The sequence below is a fragment of the Salvia splendens genome, chromosome 7, assembly GCF_004379255.2.
Source record: "Salvia splendens isolate huo1 chromosome 7, SspV2, whole genome shotgun sequence".
Classification (NCBI taxonomy): Eukaryota; Viridiplantae; Streptophyta; class Magnoliopsida; order Lamiales; family Lamiaceae; genus Salvia; species Salvia splendens.
The window spans coordinates 2250859-2269067 of record NC_056038.1 but is presented as its reverse complement, the minus strand read 5'-3'; the positions used below and the strand labels follow the sequence as shown (position 1 = coordinate 2269067).

The window sequence follows — 18209 nt, the reverse complement described above, 5'->3', positions numbered from 1 at the left end:
TAAATTTTTTTGTTGATATAATTTTGGCACATACCGATTCATCAATTCGACTGAATCGGAGTCATGCTACTGTTTAAATTCACAAATTTAAAGAACGCATGAAAAAATGCAAACTCAAAAGACATAAATTCGACTGAATCTCAGTCATCTACTGCTTAAATTCACAAATTTAAAGAACACAGTAACAAACTGCAAACTCAGAAGAGGCAACTAAACCATTTTGCCTGAATATTAACAACTTTCATATAAAAAAGTAACCTCGATTCTTCTTTGTACATTCCAAAATAGTTTAAAGAAACTGCAGAGCAAGAAATGCAGAGGCACTCAAAAAACAACCTCTTAAAACAGAGATTATATCCATCAAAAGGCCAATCGTTTATAGTTTAGGCAAAAACTGAATTGTTTTTAAGGCAGCATCAGATAATATATTACCATCAAAAAATGCAGAAGGATCAGATGTAAAACATCACATCCTTCACATTGTCTTTGATCTTGGGCAGAGGTCCAACCTCTCTGTTCCTCTCCCGTGTAGCACCCCGACCAGCATCAGAAGCCGATCCACTGTCAGAGAAGTCAGTGCCTTCAATATAGTAACGAGCACGGAAAGCTGCAAGATGCGCATAGTATGCAGGAGGAACTGCAAACACAAGGTAGATGTTAATTTAAGAAAGATTACAGAAGACAGAGTTGGAACTTGATCAGAAAAAAAACAATGAGTACTGACCTAGGGACACCGAGCGAGTACATCTCGCATACCTGAAAATGAGAAGAGTCGTTAGAGCAATGCAGCATAAATGTATGCAATGTGATTTAAAGAGAACACTCACGTATAGCACAAGCTGTTTGTCAGCATTTGCAGACCATCGGCTGTGAACGCGTTCTCATCATAGAGTACATGATAGTGGGTGGGGCGGCTTGTACCCTGCTCGGAAGCAAGCAACAGATTAAATAAATTAACAAAAATGAAGGCTACACATATAAATGGATTAAAAGTCAGCACCAGAAGAGTTTTAAACCTGGATGCCAGCATGGCTGCACAGATAGAAATCGAACTCGGTTGGGTGGCATATCTTTGTATCGACAACGGTGCCTAATAATGAGAGAAAGCAAGCATTGTTAGATAGAGGAATATGAAAGGTGATTAATCCTGTAAGGATATATCTGACAGCATAATTGATACCAGGAAGAATGTTGCCGCTCCTATCAGTGTTATTCCTATCATTGTGATTAGCAGCAAAAAGACGTGTGTGATGCCTCTTTTGCACGACGATAAAAGTGACCCTTGGCATATAATTTTCCTCAATAGAGTTGCAGGCCTGAAAATCATCATTTAATCATCATGCAAAAATAAACAATATAAAAAGAACAATGATTTAGATGGAATATCTAAGAATGCACAAAAAGGCATACCTTCCTTATAGCCTCCATTTCATGAAGAAGGACCTGACTGAATTGTCCTTCACTCACCCCATCCCTACCATTTCGATAATCAGTAACATAAGTTTACTATAAATGAAAATAACACCAGATAGTAAAGGCAAACATCAACCAGACCTGTAGAATATGAGCCTGTGAGGTTTAAGCTTAGTGGATTTGTAGAAAGCCACCAAATGCTCTCTGGAAAATGGGAATACATTAGTAGGGAAGGAAATAAATAAGAAAAAAGTCAAAGAGTGGGAAACTAACCTAATCATTCCACCATGGATAACTCCCCTTTTAGGATCCTCTCTCTTGTTGTACAGATCCTGAATGATTTCTTCCCTGTGAGCCTGTGTAGAAACGAGTGCTCTATACTTCGTTACTTCGGGCCAGTCAGTTGAAGCAACAACCTGCATACAATGAAATGATGAGCCAAGTGGTTGTATGAATGATGACCTGTTTTAATAGAGCAATGAGATTGGCAGAGTAAGAGGTTACCATACCGCAGCTATAGAGGGACTCGAATCCTCTCCTGGTTGAGGATGAGTAACATCTGCTCCGAATATAATAGTGGGTCGATCACTTAGATAAGGAAACTTTCCTTTCACGGCCATCTCCAACACACTGTTTCGACCTCCAGCCTACCAAAATGACAGCACCAAGAAGACAAAACAAACAGTGAATTAAGACAGGAGATGGACTTTTGTAAATTGATGCAACATCTGTAGATAAATTTTAAGACAAACCTTAGCATTTATTTTAAGGGAGACATTCTCCAAGTATTGCATATATTGTTTCCCGGGTTTCGATACATTCTTTGGTAGACAGCACTGTGAGACAATACCTAACTCCGTTTCACAAACTCGTTTTATCGTCCCTGCCAAGAAAAAAGGAAATTGTATTGTTAAATCACACAGCACAGTAACATTTCGTATGCTGCTTCAGTATCAAGTCAAGGTAGATTAACCATATGATCCAGTCATTTCAGGTAAAATGACAATGAGCAACTGGAGTTGCTTTCCAGTCTTGGAAAACTCTGTCTCGAGATCAATCAAGGCCTTCTCGATTGGGACATGTGCATTGCGAACAGGAACTAGAGGTCTTCGATTAAATTCCTGAAACAATGATGGGCTGGTTTAATTGCCACTTAATAACTAGATTGACTATAGAATAAATCAGGAAGAAGACCATACCATCCCTTTACTGCAACACATTTCAATCAAATCATCACAAAATTGGCCAGCATGATTACTATGCATCCTAGAGAAGTTGATGCAAGCCCAGAACTCAACCCTTCCTCCATTAACCATTTTCTAGAAATATCAAAGCTTTAGTTAAATGACTATTAAACATTGTTCTCAATAACATAAACGTAAAAGAAAATTACCTTGTCAATCATGTTCCACTGCCCCACACTTGGAGTAACCAGACTATTTTTACCAGTCTCGTGGTATTTCAGCTGTCAGGTTTAATAAAATGAAATATTAAAAGTCCTGATATTTGACAAATGATAACAAATGTCTATTAGTATCATACCATAGGCGGAGGCAACACCCGTGCATCTATTGATACCATCTCAGACCTAACATTAATGCCAAATTGTTCATTGACAAGCTTATCGTTGTTGTAATCATTTTTACGAACCATCTGCAGATAAGTATTGTAAGTATTGCTCGTTCACAAGCTTATAGAAACATGGAGAAACCAAATGATAATAGATATAGCAAACATCAATTTTGAATTCATGCCTGGAGGATTGAACTCTCTCTATCCTTCGGGCGTTGGCATGTAGCCTTCAACAGTGCAGTAACTTGTCTTTCATTCAATTTTCTAGAGTATCTCTGACCCTCAACAATCTTACAAAGCTGTTAAAAGAAAAAAAATAGCAGTACTTAACAGAGAACATAACTTAAGAAAGTTAACGAGAACTCGATAATAAATAAATAAATAAATACCTCCATTGGAAGATAAATGGGTTTAGTGTCACTGCCTGCCTGAATCGCTGGCAAAGATGGATATTGTAGATAAAGATTGTACCGCTGAATGAAGTATTGTGCAACAGATATCTGAGCTTCCATTCCATCCATGGAAAACCTATAAACAATGTTAGATAAAAGTGAATTTAATTTTCCAATAGAACAACAATGAAAACAATAAGCTGATAGGATTATAGGTCAGCCCCAGATAGGTGCTGATTTAGTATAATAATTGAAGGTGGGTCAAACAAGTTTAGTAGATTGAGCATCTTATCAGCACAAATTCTTAAGCAAACATCAGAATTATTTAGACACAAAATGCAACCTACAATAAAGCACTTTTAAGTTGTGGCTCCATAAAAGCCAAGTAAGAATACACTAGAAAAAAGTTCAGATAAAGCTTACATCAACTGCTGGGTGGACATGGTTGTGATGCCTGAAATCTTATGGCGTCTGATTTGACCAAGATGTTGGGTCTCCACCCGTACACCCTTTAAAGCTTTTTTGACCTAGAGATTGATGGTATTATCCACATGATGATTGAAAAAAAGTGCACATTATCTAAACTAATGAATTTGATGCTGAAATCAGAAGGTAATAAGTACCTTTATGCGATCTTGGTCGGATAAACCCCTAGACAGGTCTTTGTTTATATGTTTTTGAACATATTCCAAGACACAAATAGGTTCAAAGAATGCCCTAGCAGACATATCTGCAAGAATAAAAAAGCCAATTAAAATCAGTTCACGACATACCACAAAATCAAGTGCAAAAGTCCTATAAGAATGAACTGCATACCAATGTTAAGAGAAAGGCCCATCTGTGTAGGGCGAAGGCTTTGATAGAAGCCTTTCCAATACATTAGACCATTTCCTAGCTCTCCTACAACACCCAGCATTGGCGAGAAAAATGACCTCCCAACCACAGCACAACTGAAATAAGAGGATAGATCATGAATATTGATTTACACAGAAAACTAAACACATATATGAGAGTGTGTCACTATTTTGAGCCAAAAAATGGCACCTGTTAGAAGGATTCTCCCTCAAAACCACATCATATAATTGCAGGGTTTCCTGAGGCAGATCCAGTTGTCTGCCCCGTATGAATTGCTGTAGGTAATGCAGGTCTAATTTGGCAGCGAATTTGATCGACACTTTGAACTTGCGCTCTCTCCTGCATGCATGCATGAAACATTCCAAGTAAGAGGCAGCATGCATTGAATCAAAACATAACACGGTATCAACCCAAATTTAACTGTAATTTTATAACAGTATGAATTAAATATATAAAAGAGTCATTCCACCAAACTAAAAAATCTAACACTATTGCCACTCAATCTGCATATATACATAACAAACGCAGATTATGTAATATTTGGAATAAACTCGAAGATAGAAGGACTGACAGCACCAATAGGCAGGATATTATGGACAGCTAAACTTTACCTCGATTGACTATCACCACTGCTGAGCTCGACCACAAAATCTTTTGATTCAAAAGGCAACTCGCCAGCAGCGTAGCAACTTTTTCTTCCATCATACGCGAGCATCTTCTTCCCTAGATGTGAGTCCTTATAGTTTGTAACAAGCTGGTTCAAAATCTCTCTACACACCTTCTTAGATGTCACTTCAGGTGATATTGAAACCTGTGAAATTCATTGAAAAACACACATACTAATCAAGAAGCTATGTACACCCAAGCACTCACATCTATTCAGAAAATTCGGATTGAACTGGTAAAACAGTAAACCTGTACGTGCTTGTAGTGCAAATATACATATACATGAAAATTATGGCCTAGCACATGTGAGACTACGCATTTGTTAAAAAGTCATAGCAAAAAAATACACAGAAAAACTTAACTCAGCAAAAAACACAATGAACATTATAAGAATGTCTGTTGAAACGTTGTTAATAAGAAACAACTCAACGAGGACATATAAACTCAATAAATATACACCAGAAAAAATAATTAGAATACTGCAATCAAAAGGTGAAAACACATCTGAGACTTTGCATTTATTAAAGAGTGAAAGCAAAAAAATACACAGAAAAACCTAACTCAGTAAAAAAATAATGAACATCAGAAGAATGTCTGTTGAAACTTTGTTAACACGAAACAACTCAACGACGACATATAAACTCAATAAACGTACACGAGAAAAACCAATAGAATTCTGCAATCAAAAGGTTCAAACTCACATCGTAATGACGCAGATCTCTGTTCCCGATCTCCGTCAGAAAGTGGTTCGCCTTCACCACCACTTTCCGGCCGTAGCTTCCAAATCCAGGCCTCGGCGGGTACCTGACCGCCTTCGACGAAGCCGGAGGCAATTCAGGCAGGACCGGCGGAGGATTCGCCGCCGCTGCCGGAGGTCCCTGCGTCTGAGGCGCCTGTGACGAAGATGCCTTCAGCGTGAGCTTTTGCTCCATTTCGTGAGACAGCGACGCTGCAGGCTCCGGCCGCGACGGTTGCGAAGGCGCTGCACCGACTGATTGCGGCGGCGCATTGTAGCCACCGGCTCCGCCGCGGCCGCGCGCCGCCTGCTGATCTCGACCGGCGTCTGGTGGTCCTCTTCCGCCTCCAACGCGGCCGCGTCCCCGGCCTCCCCCTCCGCCTCCGCCTCCTGATCGGCCTCCTCTTCCGGACATAATTTCAGCAATTTCTCACTCTACAAATGACAGTACTCACAAATTTCGGAGGAAATAAATGTGAGTGGGAGAGAAGGAGAGATGGAGAGAAATCGATGGAGGGTTTAAATATAGACGTGCGCCTTTCTGTCTCCTATCTTTTTCTCTCTGGAATTAAAAGAGGCGCAATATTCCTTAACTGTGAAGTTTTAATTCTGTACTTATTTTCGCATATATGTTCCCTTTTTTTTCCCATTTCATACCCTTCAATTTAAAATTTTCTCCCAATTTTCCTAAATTAATTTTTCTGTTATTTCAATATTTTTTTCCCTTCAAATTCGTCTCGTTTATACCAATCAATGTGATGTTCGAAATTTATCGGAAAAATGCAACAAATTATGGCAATGTCAGGTTAGTCATTGATTAATACGTAACGTAGGTGTAAATGGCACGTCAAGTCCAACCGAATAAGCCACGATCCATTAGATTTAGCGGTTTATCAGGGTTAACTCGCGAGTTTAGGCGTAAACTAGCATATGTGGCGAGGAGTACTTCCAACAACCGTTCAGACGCAGTGTACTATGTGTTATGAGATGCGTTTTGTTAACATCATGTATAGAAATATGATATTGAAACCGTCCTATTAGTGAATGATTAGTACTATACTTTTATTTTAATTATTTTTATTTTTTTAAGTAAAATAATTTCATTTCTTAATTATTTGTATATAAATATATTTATGAAATAAAAACAAGAGTTGAAATTATGGGCGTAAATAAAGTTAGATATTATTATCGGAGAGATGTTGCCGATATTATGTAGTAAGGAAAAATGAATATGTGTGGATCATAAAAAGTGTTTTACTTACAAGATATTATTATCGGATAAATGTTGATGATATTAAATAGTAGTAAGGAAAAATGAATACGTGTGGATAGTAAAAAAAAGTGTAAATAAATTGATTAGATAGTATCCTAAATTATAATTATAAACACTACTAGTAACTCAAGAAATAAAAATAGTAGTACTACAAGTTTTAGACACTAAAAGGTTGATTTTTATCAAAATAAAAAATGACTTGTTCATCTAAAAAGTTGTCTCTCATATCTAAGAAAGTGTATAAATTATCTTGATTCTTAATTTATAATCACAACTACAGTATCACATTATTAATAAGTTTAAAGGAGTATTAGTTGATATATGAACATGGTAGTAAGATTTATTTTACTTGTTGAAATTATATTATTGTGTTTATAAATGATTTATTATACATACAAAAAAAATGGCTTATTTTAATATTTCATAACAATAAGTTACGGTGGAATCAAATACGTAGTAGGAGTACAAAACTTGTTAGCAATATGAAGCCATTAAAGTAATTTGAGTCAGTAGTATATTTTATTGAACTTTTATCCCAATAGCAAAATTGAACTATAAGTATTAAGTTTAACGAAAATTAGTCTTGATAGTCAACGACACGATTTTTATGATAGTGAACGACATAAGTTTTAATGGAAAATTAGTAAAGAGTGAATGAGATATTGAGATTAGAATGTTCCGATTATTGTAGTGAAAATGGAATATACACTCACACGTTATTAGAAAAGGAAATATATCATAAATATATATACTATAAATTAATTTACCCTACGGACCAAAACAGAAAAACAAATTTTTCGTAGACGAAGGAATTATTGTTATATGATAATTTGAATAACTTTAACAAGTGAAACCAAACAAGTTACCTCATCCTTACGAATGGAGTACAAAAAATGGTGATTCCCACTTTAACAAAAATTAGTCTTGCCAGTCAATGAGACGAATAATTAGTTATGATATTGAACGACATATGTTTTAACAAGAAATTCGTAAAGTAAGAATAGGATATCGAGATTAAAATGTTCCGATTATTATAGTAAAAAAATGAATGTACACACACGCCATTAGAGAAGGAAATTTATCATAATATATAAATTAATTTAACCAACACACCAAAAAAGAAAAACAACTTTTACTATAAACTAATGAAGTACTATATGATAATTTGAATAACTTTAACAAGTTAAACCAAACACGTTACCTCATCTTTACAAATACAAAAATGATGATTCCCACTTTAAGAATATCAATTCACATGGAATTCTAAAAGAGAATTTGCCACTCTTGAAAAGAATACCAAACACATAGTACTAAATAATGCTTTTAGCAATTTTAATTTATAATTTTTAATTCATAACGTTTGCATTCAAATCTAGGACGATGTATATTATTTTTCAGTTATTTTATGGATATCGATTATTTTAGACAGTTAATTGTATCAAACTGTAGATTCAAACTGCAATTAAAAAAAACGAATCTTCCATTTCTGTAAATTTACTAGAAGGATAAAATGGTAAAATCATTACTCATTTGCTGAACTGCTGTAAAATCGTGCACGCGATTCTCGCAACCGTACAGAGGATTAAAAGATTAATTCGTAATTCAATAAGTTTAAACTTTTGACTAATTATGAAAGTTATAATAGTATTTTATGTTTATATATTTTTACAGCTGTTTAATATAATGAGTTTTTAATTTAAAAAACAAATTATACCTTTAAGCGATTTTCACATAATCACCATCAATACCAACAACATATAATGCAAGTATGTGTACATGTATATAATATTTCGATAGTGTACTAAAATGTATAAATATGCGAATGTCGGATAAATATGGACTTTTTGTAGATGAGAATATTCAATTTGGTTTGATTATCATAAATTTGATTTGTAGCTATCTAAAATTGTATTAGAGTATATTAATTAAAATTATAAATTAAATATACTCATGAAAAATGAAAGATATTATGTCATGTAGAAATTGTGTCAATATATATATATTTTCCTAGTATCGACAAGCTAAAGCTACAAATCTAGTTATAGACGAATCACAAATCCAAGCATAACTATATTATTCATTACACCACAATTTACTTTTTAAACAATTTTTATTAATATTCAATTTATATATTTATTCAAATTACAGTATTTTTGAAATTAAAATAAATGATAAGTGATTTTTTAAAAAATTTAACAAAGAAATATTCGTGCGCACACGCAGGTATACAATGCTAAAACCATAACTTAACTACAAATAAAACCCACGCTTATTCTAAAACATAAGAAAAAAAACGGATCTTCAGCACCTTCGAAAAGAATAAGAAAAAGGGGAAATGAAATAAAATGGCATGGTGCAATAAATTAAACGGTAATTCATAGAAAACAATTACATTAACTAAAAAATTAACTCGGCCTTTTTCACATGCCTATGCGTATTACATTAACTAAAAAATTACTCCATTAAATTTAAAACGGAAAGAGTTATAAATAATCATCAAACAACTAGATTTGATTGAAAAACCCCACAATAACCTTTTTCAACTTGAATGTGGAATGGTGAAAAGTACTAATAAATCTCCCTTCATGAGGGGTATTTTAGTCTAAAAAAGTGAAGAAAAGTGTCTTAAATGTAAATATCTCAAAGTCAAGAGGTTTTCCTTAATAGGAGTAATATTTAATTTCCTAGATATTGCAAACATGCAACTTGCAAATTCATGAACTACAATTTATAGATTTCTTACGACACCTGAATTTATTGAATCAATATTCACATTTCCCACGCAATTATGCCAACCTTCATTTTTTCACGTATATACAATCAGTCAAGAGTTTTAGACAGTGTATTTTTTTATATAACTAATGAAAATTCAGATAATAAACTTAGACAGATTATAGAATTGTAACTAATACTACTAAAGTAATGTCAAAAAATATTTAAAAATTGCCTCAGAATTGCAGTGTCTTGCATGTTTCAGTGTCAATGGTTAAATCTTTGACCATATCACATAAAACTCTAAGATCAGTCCGAATTTCCTTGATTGGAGAGGCAATAATAAAACAGAAAACGTGACCAGAATAGCAACACTATATTTCTACAAATACTCCATATTTTAAATTAATTAACTTAATATCTAGTAATACTACTATTATACTCCATTCTGTAGGGAATTTAATGCATAGCAGGCCAGAAGCCTCACTCTTTTTTTTCCATTTAAATGAAAAGTGGAGCTATAATAATAACCCTACTGTCTTATACCAAAAAATTAGTCTCTTTCATTTCTTAGTAATAGTGTTTATTTACTGCTATTTAAATAATAAACCGATGATGGAAGCCATTATTAAGCCATCGATATCGGATTGGTGTCGGGCCACAAATCTTGTGGTGAGGTCCGGCCTCGAGCGTTGCAGCAACTGGAGTGCGCGCCCAGGCCGGGGCTGTTGTGGCGGTGGAGACCTCGCCTGGATGGCGGTCAAGCTTCGAACGCGACATGTGTTGTGGGACGTTGGGTTGTACCACAAGTCATTTTAATTTTTTTAATCCAAACATTTGTGTATTACCACAGTTAAAATTTGTACACGTACAATTCACAATTCATCCCATAGTAATTCTTTCTGTAGTTGGATCCCTACGGTCAATTATTGGAGTCAAATTTTCATCTGTATGATAGAATAAACTGTTGGAAATATAGTGGCCTTTACACTGGCAACCCTTGCTATTACAAAGAACACAAAGCTGGAAGGTAAATGTAACAAATAAATTACAACGAAAGTAAAGAGATGCAAACTATAGTATTCTTCAAGTCGAGTCGAGGTATCCCTCTCTCCGCAAGACGAAATACGCCCCGGCTAGTGCTCACGGATTGGCGTAATGTCTCCAAAGATGAAACGATTGTCCTCCTATCGAGTTGAAGCACCTCAAACTCGTAGGCTCCGGCGAACTTGAATTGGAGGCGAGAACCGAGCTAGACAATGCTCCTAAAATGCCCACTAGAATGCTTAAGTGATGTAGAGAGAAGATTTGTTTTTGTTGTGTCTTCTTCTCCTCAAAACAAGCCTATTTATAGGCTAGGAAACACAAGTGAAAGGTCTTGTAATAAGGGCACCTCATAAAGGTTACACCATGTGAAAAGCCAAAGGCCTAGCCTTTTGAAATTATCACATGTGATTTCCTACATAAACAGAGATTAGTAGTAAAATAAAGTGATTTGAGTATTAATTTTGCAAAAAAATTAACTCTTTTTTGGCAAACCACATTTAATTAAAAAGTAATAGGAGCATGTGCAAATGAAACTCATAACTTTTTATTAATTCATTTCTTTAAATTCCTTAAAATTTGAACCAAATCAAAGTGGTACCCATATAGTACAATGGAAGCAGTAAAAAAATTTCTTGAGCGATAAGATAAATCATGGAATCATATAGTAAAAGACGAAGTTCAGTTTTTCTTGTCACACTCTTGGAAAGCTATATCTACACATACTATTGAGAGTACTTACATCCAAAATGTAAGACTCTTAACTCTTAGTAGGTAGCATGTCAATATCTATATCTAAATATAGTCAAATTCGATAATATTATCAACAGGTATACTGCTCTCACTTTGGCCTTTTTCGTGGAAATTTCATTTAAAACCTCAGACTACTTTACTGGCTCCGCATCCGTACGATGATGGATGTGACATTATTCTAATAAAACCATATCACATTATTAGTATATTGATCCAAACTTGCCAACCATGTCAATTTCTTATTTTCACTACACCAATTTCGTATCCTTCGTAATTTTATATGCAATTAATTGTTTTAATTAGTTTTCGCACCATAAAATATTGTTAATTATTTTCGCTACAATTTTAATAAACGTGGGAATTTGTAGGTTTACAAAAGAAAAGGACTTGCATTTACGGGAGGAGTAATGTATATAACCGTAATTAAGTTATTGTATGAGTGATGTTTGGGTTTTAGGTATAAATTAATATAATGGAGAGAAAATATACAGGGTGGTTGGGGTAGTTAATATTTTGAAGGATAAACAAATATAAACAATTAGCAATATTTTAAAGGTTGAAGATAGTTGTTTAACGTAGTCTTTAGCAAATACTAGTATATAAATCAAAATAGAGAGATTGGATATGTTACTAATGGGCTATTTATTTGCGGCCCATGTCCATTTACATTTAGTTAAGCACATTAAAAGAAAAGGAGATAAATGTCGTTTTTTAAAATTGACCAATATTCATATATGTTTGGACAAATTGCCAAATAAATTAGGAAAGTAGTTAAATTTTGGTTCGTCCCACACTTTTTACAGATACAATTATATATTGCAAATTTCACAATTTTCGCAATTATTTTATCTGTTATATTTTCGGTGAAATATATGATTATCTAGTGCAGATTTTAATGCAACACCCACTGCAAGAACATGCACCTCCGTAAGGAAGAGATTTCATATTCATAACATATATAGTTATAATATTTTCTCATATTTAAAATTTGCTTTCATATTATCACGTGTTTCGTCAGAAAGGAAACAAATAAGTTGATTGCAAAAATTACAAACTTCAAATTTTATAATTTCATTTTTGAAAAATGCGAAACAAATTAGAATTTTACCATCTTCTTTTATTCACGAGTGTTTGACAATTTGTTTGTTTGAGGAAAATTCAAAACTTCATCTCTAACAAAAGGAAAAGTTTTTTATTGGGCTTTAAAACTCCACCTTCGCGGTTTTGAGCATTAAAGTTAGCCCAAATATGATTAGAGTGTGAGCGCTATAAATGGAAAATAGAAATTTCATTTATGTCCCATTTGTAGATTGTGAGTAAGAATGTCAGTGTAGCCCGTAACTTATGGGCTGACCCGAATAGTCCGCTGAATTTATAGGGTTAGGGTCGAAAATTTTTAGGCCGATAAAATTAATACCCTATTAGCCTGCACCTGATTAACCCGCACCCCGTTAAGGCCAGACCCGAAAACCCGATGGACTGGCCAGAAAACCCGATAAAATTTCTATTATTCTATTTTTACTTCTAATTCGACACTTCATTGATTAATTTTATAATATACTAGATAACTAAAAAAATAACTTTCAATTTTATATTAAATATACAAATTATATATTGAATTTTTATTAATACAATAATTGATAAATAAATTAAAAACTTCGAATTCACTAAAAGAATATTTAAATTTCTAAAACATGCATTAAAATTTCAAGATATATCTCAAATATTAGTATCTGATCATGTTTATGATTGAGTTTAAGCATATATCTCAAATTTATCATAATTAAATATTTTACATTTTATAAATATAATTAATTTTCATAATTATTTATTAGATTGATCGCACGTTAATCTCATCGTTAGTAACCCGATTAACCCGCTAGGCTAGCCCGAAACCCGATGGGCGACCCGATTGACATCCCTAATTGTGAGGGGATATAAATGCTCAATCCGCCAACAATTTAAATAGTTAATTCACCGACTATAAATACTCACTCGCCAATGATTTAAAATTCATTTTAACTCGATATTTTTTTTTTGAACTTATAAAAAAAAATAAATAAATAAAGTTAGTCAAATATATAAGTTTCAGTTTTATAGTAATATGAGTCCAATGATTTAGTAGAGGTTGATTAAACTCTATACACAAAATCTAGAAAAATATAAATGAGTCTTTAAATCAGGAACAACCTAATTCAATAAAAGGCACATTGTGAATCGAAGAAGTATAAAATTTATTACTCAAACTCAAACCCCAATTCCTAAACAACACACATTGAATTTAGGCGACATAGGTAGAAATTAGGTGCAAGATAACTACGAAAGAGTTGGCTAGCGTGAATGCATCGTGCCATACCTTTGAATGTAATACTCACCTCACGAAGCATATCTACTTTTAGATTATCTCATATCATCACGTTTTAGTTTTCAAAACACATGTACTACTCTTATTAACACAACTATTTTTAATTCTCCTAAATATAATAGTCTGACACTTCCCATGAAATCACACGTCGACAACGTATTTTGGAGGCGAAGCTAACGTCTGAATTCAGTGGCGGATCCAGGATCCAGAAATGGAGGGGGCGGAATATATAGTATTAGCTTGGTTTAGTGCGGACATGACTTTTTTTTTATTGTTCGGGGCGACGCCAGAGGCAAACGGAGGGGGCGGACATGGTAAATTTATATCCCGATAAGGGAAAAATAGTCGCACGGAAGGGGCGACCGCCCCCTCCTGCCCCCCTAGATCCGCCTCTGTCTGAATTCCTGCATGGAATCAGACGGCGTTTTCCCTCCAATATTGGCCACGCTAAAAAAATCGATTCAAAATCGCTTTTAACTGTCAAATGGAAAGACACTGTTTTTTTAAAGGTTAAAGAGTAGATTAGCTTATACTCCCTCTGTCCTACCATAAGTAAGACGTATTCCTCTTTGGGTCGTCCCACTATAAGTGAGATATTTTCTTTTATGGCAAAAAAAATAACATTCTATATCTCTTACTGTTGTATGATTGATTGCAGGGTATGCATGGAGCTTAATCAAGCTCGTTGTTCAACTGATATGAGAGAGTTATGCATGGTGCATTCTGAGCCGTCCGATGCATGTTAGTTAGTTGATGTAATGCTAGCCGTTGGATTGTTTCGGTTAGTTAGAAAGTAGTTAGTTGAGAAGGAGCTGAAAGTTGTATTCATATACAACATTGTATCTTCAATTTCGATTGAATCATTATCATTGAATAAAAGTTTCCTTTCCATAAATTTGTGTTCTTGAGATTAGTAGCTTTCAATTCTTGTTCATCAATATTGATCATCACACTTACTTTATATCTTTCCTACTTTTTCTTTCAACATTTTTTTCATTCATACTTTATTTTCTATTCATTTAACCACTAAACACCAATACCTAAAAACTGTGTTAAAAAAATGTGTTATATGTAATCGGACAGAGGGATTAATGTTTAGAATCCGAACTTATCTTATAGAACAAACTCATATAGTAACTGAACCATAATTTTTATCCTTATTCTTTTAGGACACCTAATTTGCGCCCTTTCGTTATCGTAAATAATGACATTTCTTGAATTTCATTTTCACACAATTGCAACCCCAACTAAAATACTACCCCACTACTATAGGCTATAACTCGGGACATCGGATAATGCTGCTTGATATTAATTTAAAACATATAGAATAAAAATTACGCCGGCACTAATATCACGCTTACAAAAGAAATTATCAACACCCTAATGATTGGTTATTATTTATTGAAGGAGTCGCTCGAAATTGTTTGAATTAAACCTTTGACTATACATAAAATTTCCTACTTATTTAAAATTTTATTAATCTCATGCCCTTTTTTCATTGCGTTATATTTTAAATTAGAATAAACTATATAAATGGTACCTGATCTTTCACTTTCGCACATAAACGGTATCTGATCTTTATTTTATATCGTTTTTGGTACCCCATGACAAACATAACCCTAGGTACCAAACATGTGATTTTTTTGTTATGAATGATATTTTTAGAAATTTCAATTAAATAGAACCAAATATATAATTTTTTTTCCTTTTTCCTTTTTCCGTTCTTGTTTCTTTTTTCTTCTTTAGTTTATTCTTCTTTCTTTTTTCTTCTTTCTTTTTAGTATTTTAGCTTCCTTTCTTCTTTCTTTTTGCTCTTTAGTTTATATTTCCTCTTTTTTATTTTCTCTTCTTTTTCTTCTTTCTTTTTAGTGTTTTATATATACATCTAATTGCATTCATAATATAAATCAATAACAAAATATCTAATTAAATTAATTATTTAAAGTAATTAAATCAATTGAATATTTTAATTAAGTTATTTATATTCATTTAGAGTTGATACACCTAACTAAAAACATTCAACTCTTTATTATTATGAATACAATTCACAATTTTAAATTTTGATTACGACTATATTGATTAGTTATTAATTTAATATAAAATAATAATAATAATTTATTAATTACTACTATTTTTTACTATTATAACAATAATATTATTATAATAATTAAATATAATTATAACTATAGTTATGATTACGTATATTTAAATGTTATTAAAAAATAAATAAATTATTAATTTATAACACCAAAATAATAATATTAATATTGATTAATAATAATAGTATAAAGAGTGAGGAGAATGAGAGCAGATATTATAATATCACTTTTGGTACTAATTTTGTCATTGCCCAAAATATCCTTTATGACACAAATGGAAAAATGAATTTGTTTAGATGGTATTTTGGGGTGAAAATTGTATCAGGTACAAAAAATGTGATTTATAGGTAAAAAACGATATAAAATAAAGATCATGTATCATTTATGCGCGAAAGTGAAAGATCAGGTACCATTTATGTAGTCAACTCTTTAAATTATCAAAGTTGGACATAAGTCAAATTTCAAATATTATCAAACCTTAAAGAAATACATTAATCCTTGGTCGTAATGTTTATCCTAAACCAAACTTAAACAATAATTCATATCAAGGTAGGTATTAATAAATTTACTTTGTTTGAAGTCTAACACATCTGATCTTAACCACGGACTAACTAAGCAGGGTTAAGACTTAAGAGCATTGGTTGCAACGATTTTCCCTGTCTTTTTCTCCCCTTGTTTTACACTTTTACTTCCTTTTCCTTTAATTTGTACGGATGTCATTTTCCTTTTATTCTTTTTCACTTTCCCTTTCTCTTTACTTAAACTTTACTATATGTCAATGTACTATAACTTTTTAATTTTAATTATATGTTTTTAATTTTAATGAACTTCATATATTTTATTATTTTTGTATGAATTTAATTAGGATTCGTATTTTTTTTAATTCTCAAATATCACGATTTATGGAAACTTTTAGCTGAAATATATATGGATCGGTATGCTAGATAATTAAACTTTAAATTTGGAGTTATTACACTTTAATTTGTTCACTTTCTAGTACTCCACAAAACTTGGGCACATTGCTACAACCGCCATAATCATGGTTTGTGGAATGGGTTGTATAAATTGTGTGACCATCTTATCATATGTTATGTTGGTAACCGTGATTGAAGTTTGAGCACTTTTTATGCTCAGAGAGCAAGCTTGGTCTAATAACCAAAAAAATAAAATTAAAAATTAGACACCACAAACACAAAGGCACTAACCATAAGATTGAAAAATATAAGTTGTTTCCCAAGTCAAGTGTCATACATATATTAAATTATTAATTGAATCACTACTGTGGACAAAAAATTCTAAAAATCCTAACTCATGTATGACTCGGAATTACTCTACACCTAATTACCTACTGTATATAAGACTACATATTTATATATAGAGACGCAAAATCTAATTATTCAGTGTAAAATGCAAATATTTCTCAATCCTCCAATTATTTTATTAAACGCACAGAGAAGAATAAAGATCATCTTTGAATTATCACTTTCATTTTCTTTCTTTGGATAGAGAAGAGTCAAACTTGAACTCTAAATCCTCACCTCACCAGTCACCAATCTACTTGTAAAATAACGTAATATTAAAGAAATACCAAATAAAACCACAAAATCACTATACATTTCCTTATCATTCGGCAATTATCCTTTGGAATGTAATAAGGCAAAGTTCGATAGCTTAGTCATGATAATATGAGATACAATATTAGATATATCACAAAAAATTTTATGAGATTAAATTAGTCATAGAAATGGAATGATATGTGGATACTAATGAGACCCATTGTAAATTTGTAATCATAGTAGTGTGAAGACGAGTCGAGATATATTGTCACAGACCAAGTTGTGGGAACCAAACTCTCTCTATAAACGTAAACCCAAAACCGTCTCACAAATTACACGTTTATGTCTAGATGCAAAATTTCAAAAGTTACAAAGATATGATCATATGAATGCTAGAAAAAAGCCAACCATTTTTCTATCTTCTTAAACCTACCCTAGCAGCCACGTCCCAAATAGAGACCCAATTGTGGCCCCTGTGAAAAAAATTGGATAGCACTCACAAGTCAAATATAAGTACCCAAATTAAAGAAAAAATTAAAAGTAAAACAAACAAATATATATCTTACCAAACCCACAAAAAAACAGCTATCAACACCAAGAGTTGTTGGCAATTTTAATCAATATTATTGCACCACCAAACAGTACAATTTCGGTGTAACAGAAACACACGTAATCTAAAGTGGTAACTAAATAGATAAATCATAAATTGAAATCTAACTTATATATAGCCCATGATATGCCATTCACAATATCACTCAAATAACAACCTTTCT

At 32.8% G+C, this 18209-nt stretch overlaps 1 protein-coding gene across 1 annotated transcript; it reads right to left on the bottom strand.

Annotated features, from left to right (window-relative positions):
- Nucleotides 1-194: 194 nt before the first annotated feature.
- On the bottom strand, nt 195-6190 carry LOC121742295 (protein argonaute 5-like). The gene is made up of 22 exons (XM_042135398.1): nt 5600-6190; nt 4844-5043; nt 4422-4571; nt 4194-4327; nt 4001-4107; nt 3801-3904; nt 3375-3513; nt 3168-3284; nt 2956-3066; nt 2807-2878; nt 2613-2732; nt 2387-2534; nt 2166-2296; nt 1923-2060; nt 1687-1829; nt 1555-1617; nt 1411-1474; nt 1181-1316; nt 1017-1090; nt 828-922; nt 725-756; nt 195-637 (listed from the first exon to the last, which is right to left on the bottom strand). The coding sequence occupies exons 1-22, from the start codon at nt 6047-6049 to the stop codon at nt 453-455; spliced, it is 2913 nt and encodes a 970-aa protein (XP_041991332.1). The 5' UTR covers nt 6050-6190; the 3' UTR covers nt 195-452.
- Between the last annotated feature and the right edge of the window lie 12019 nt (nt 6191-18209).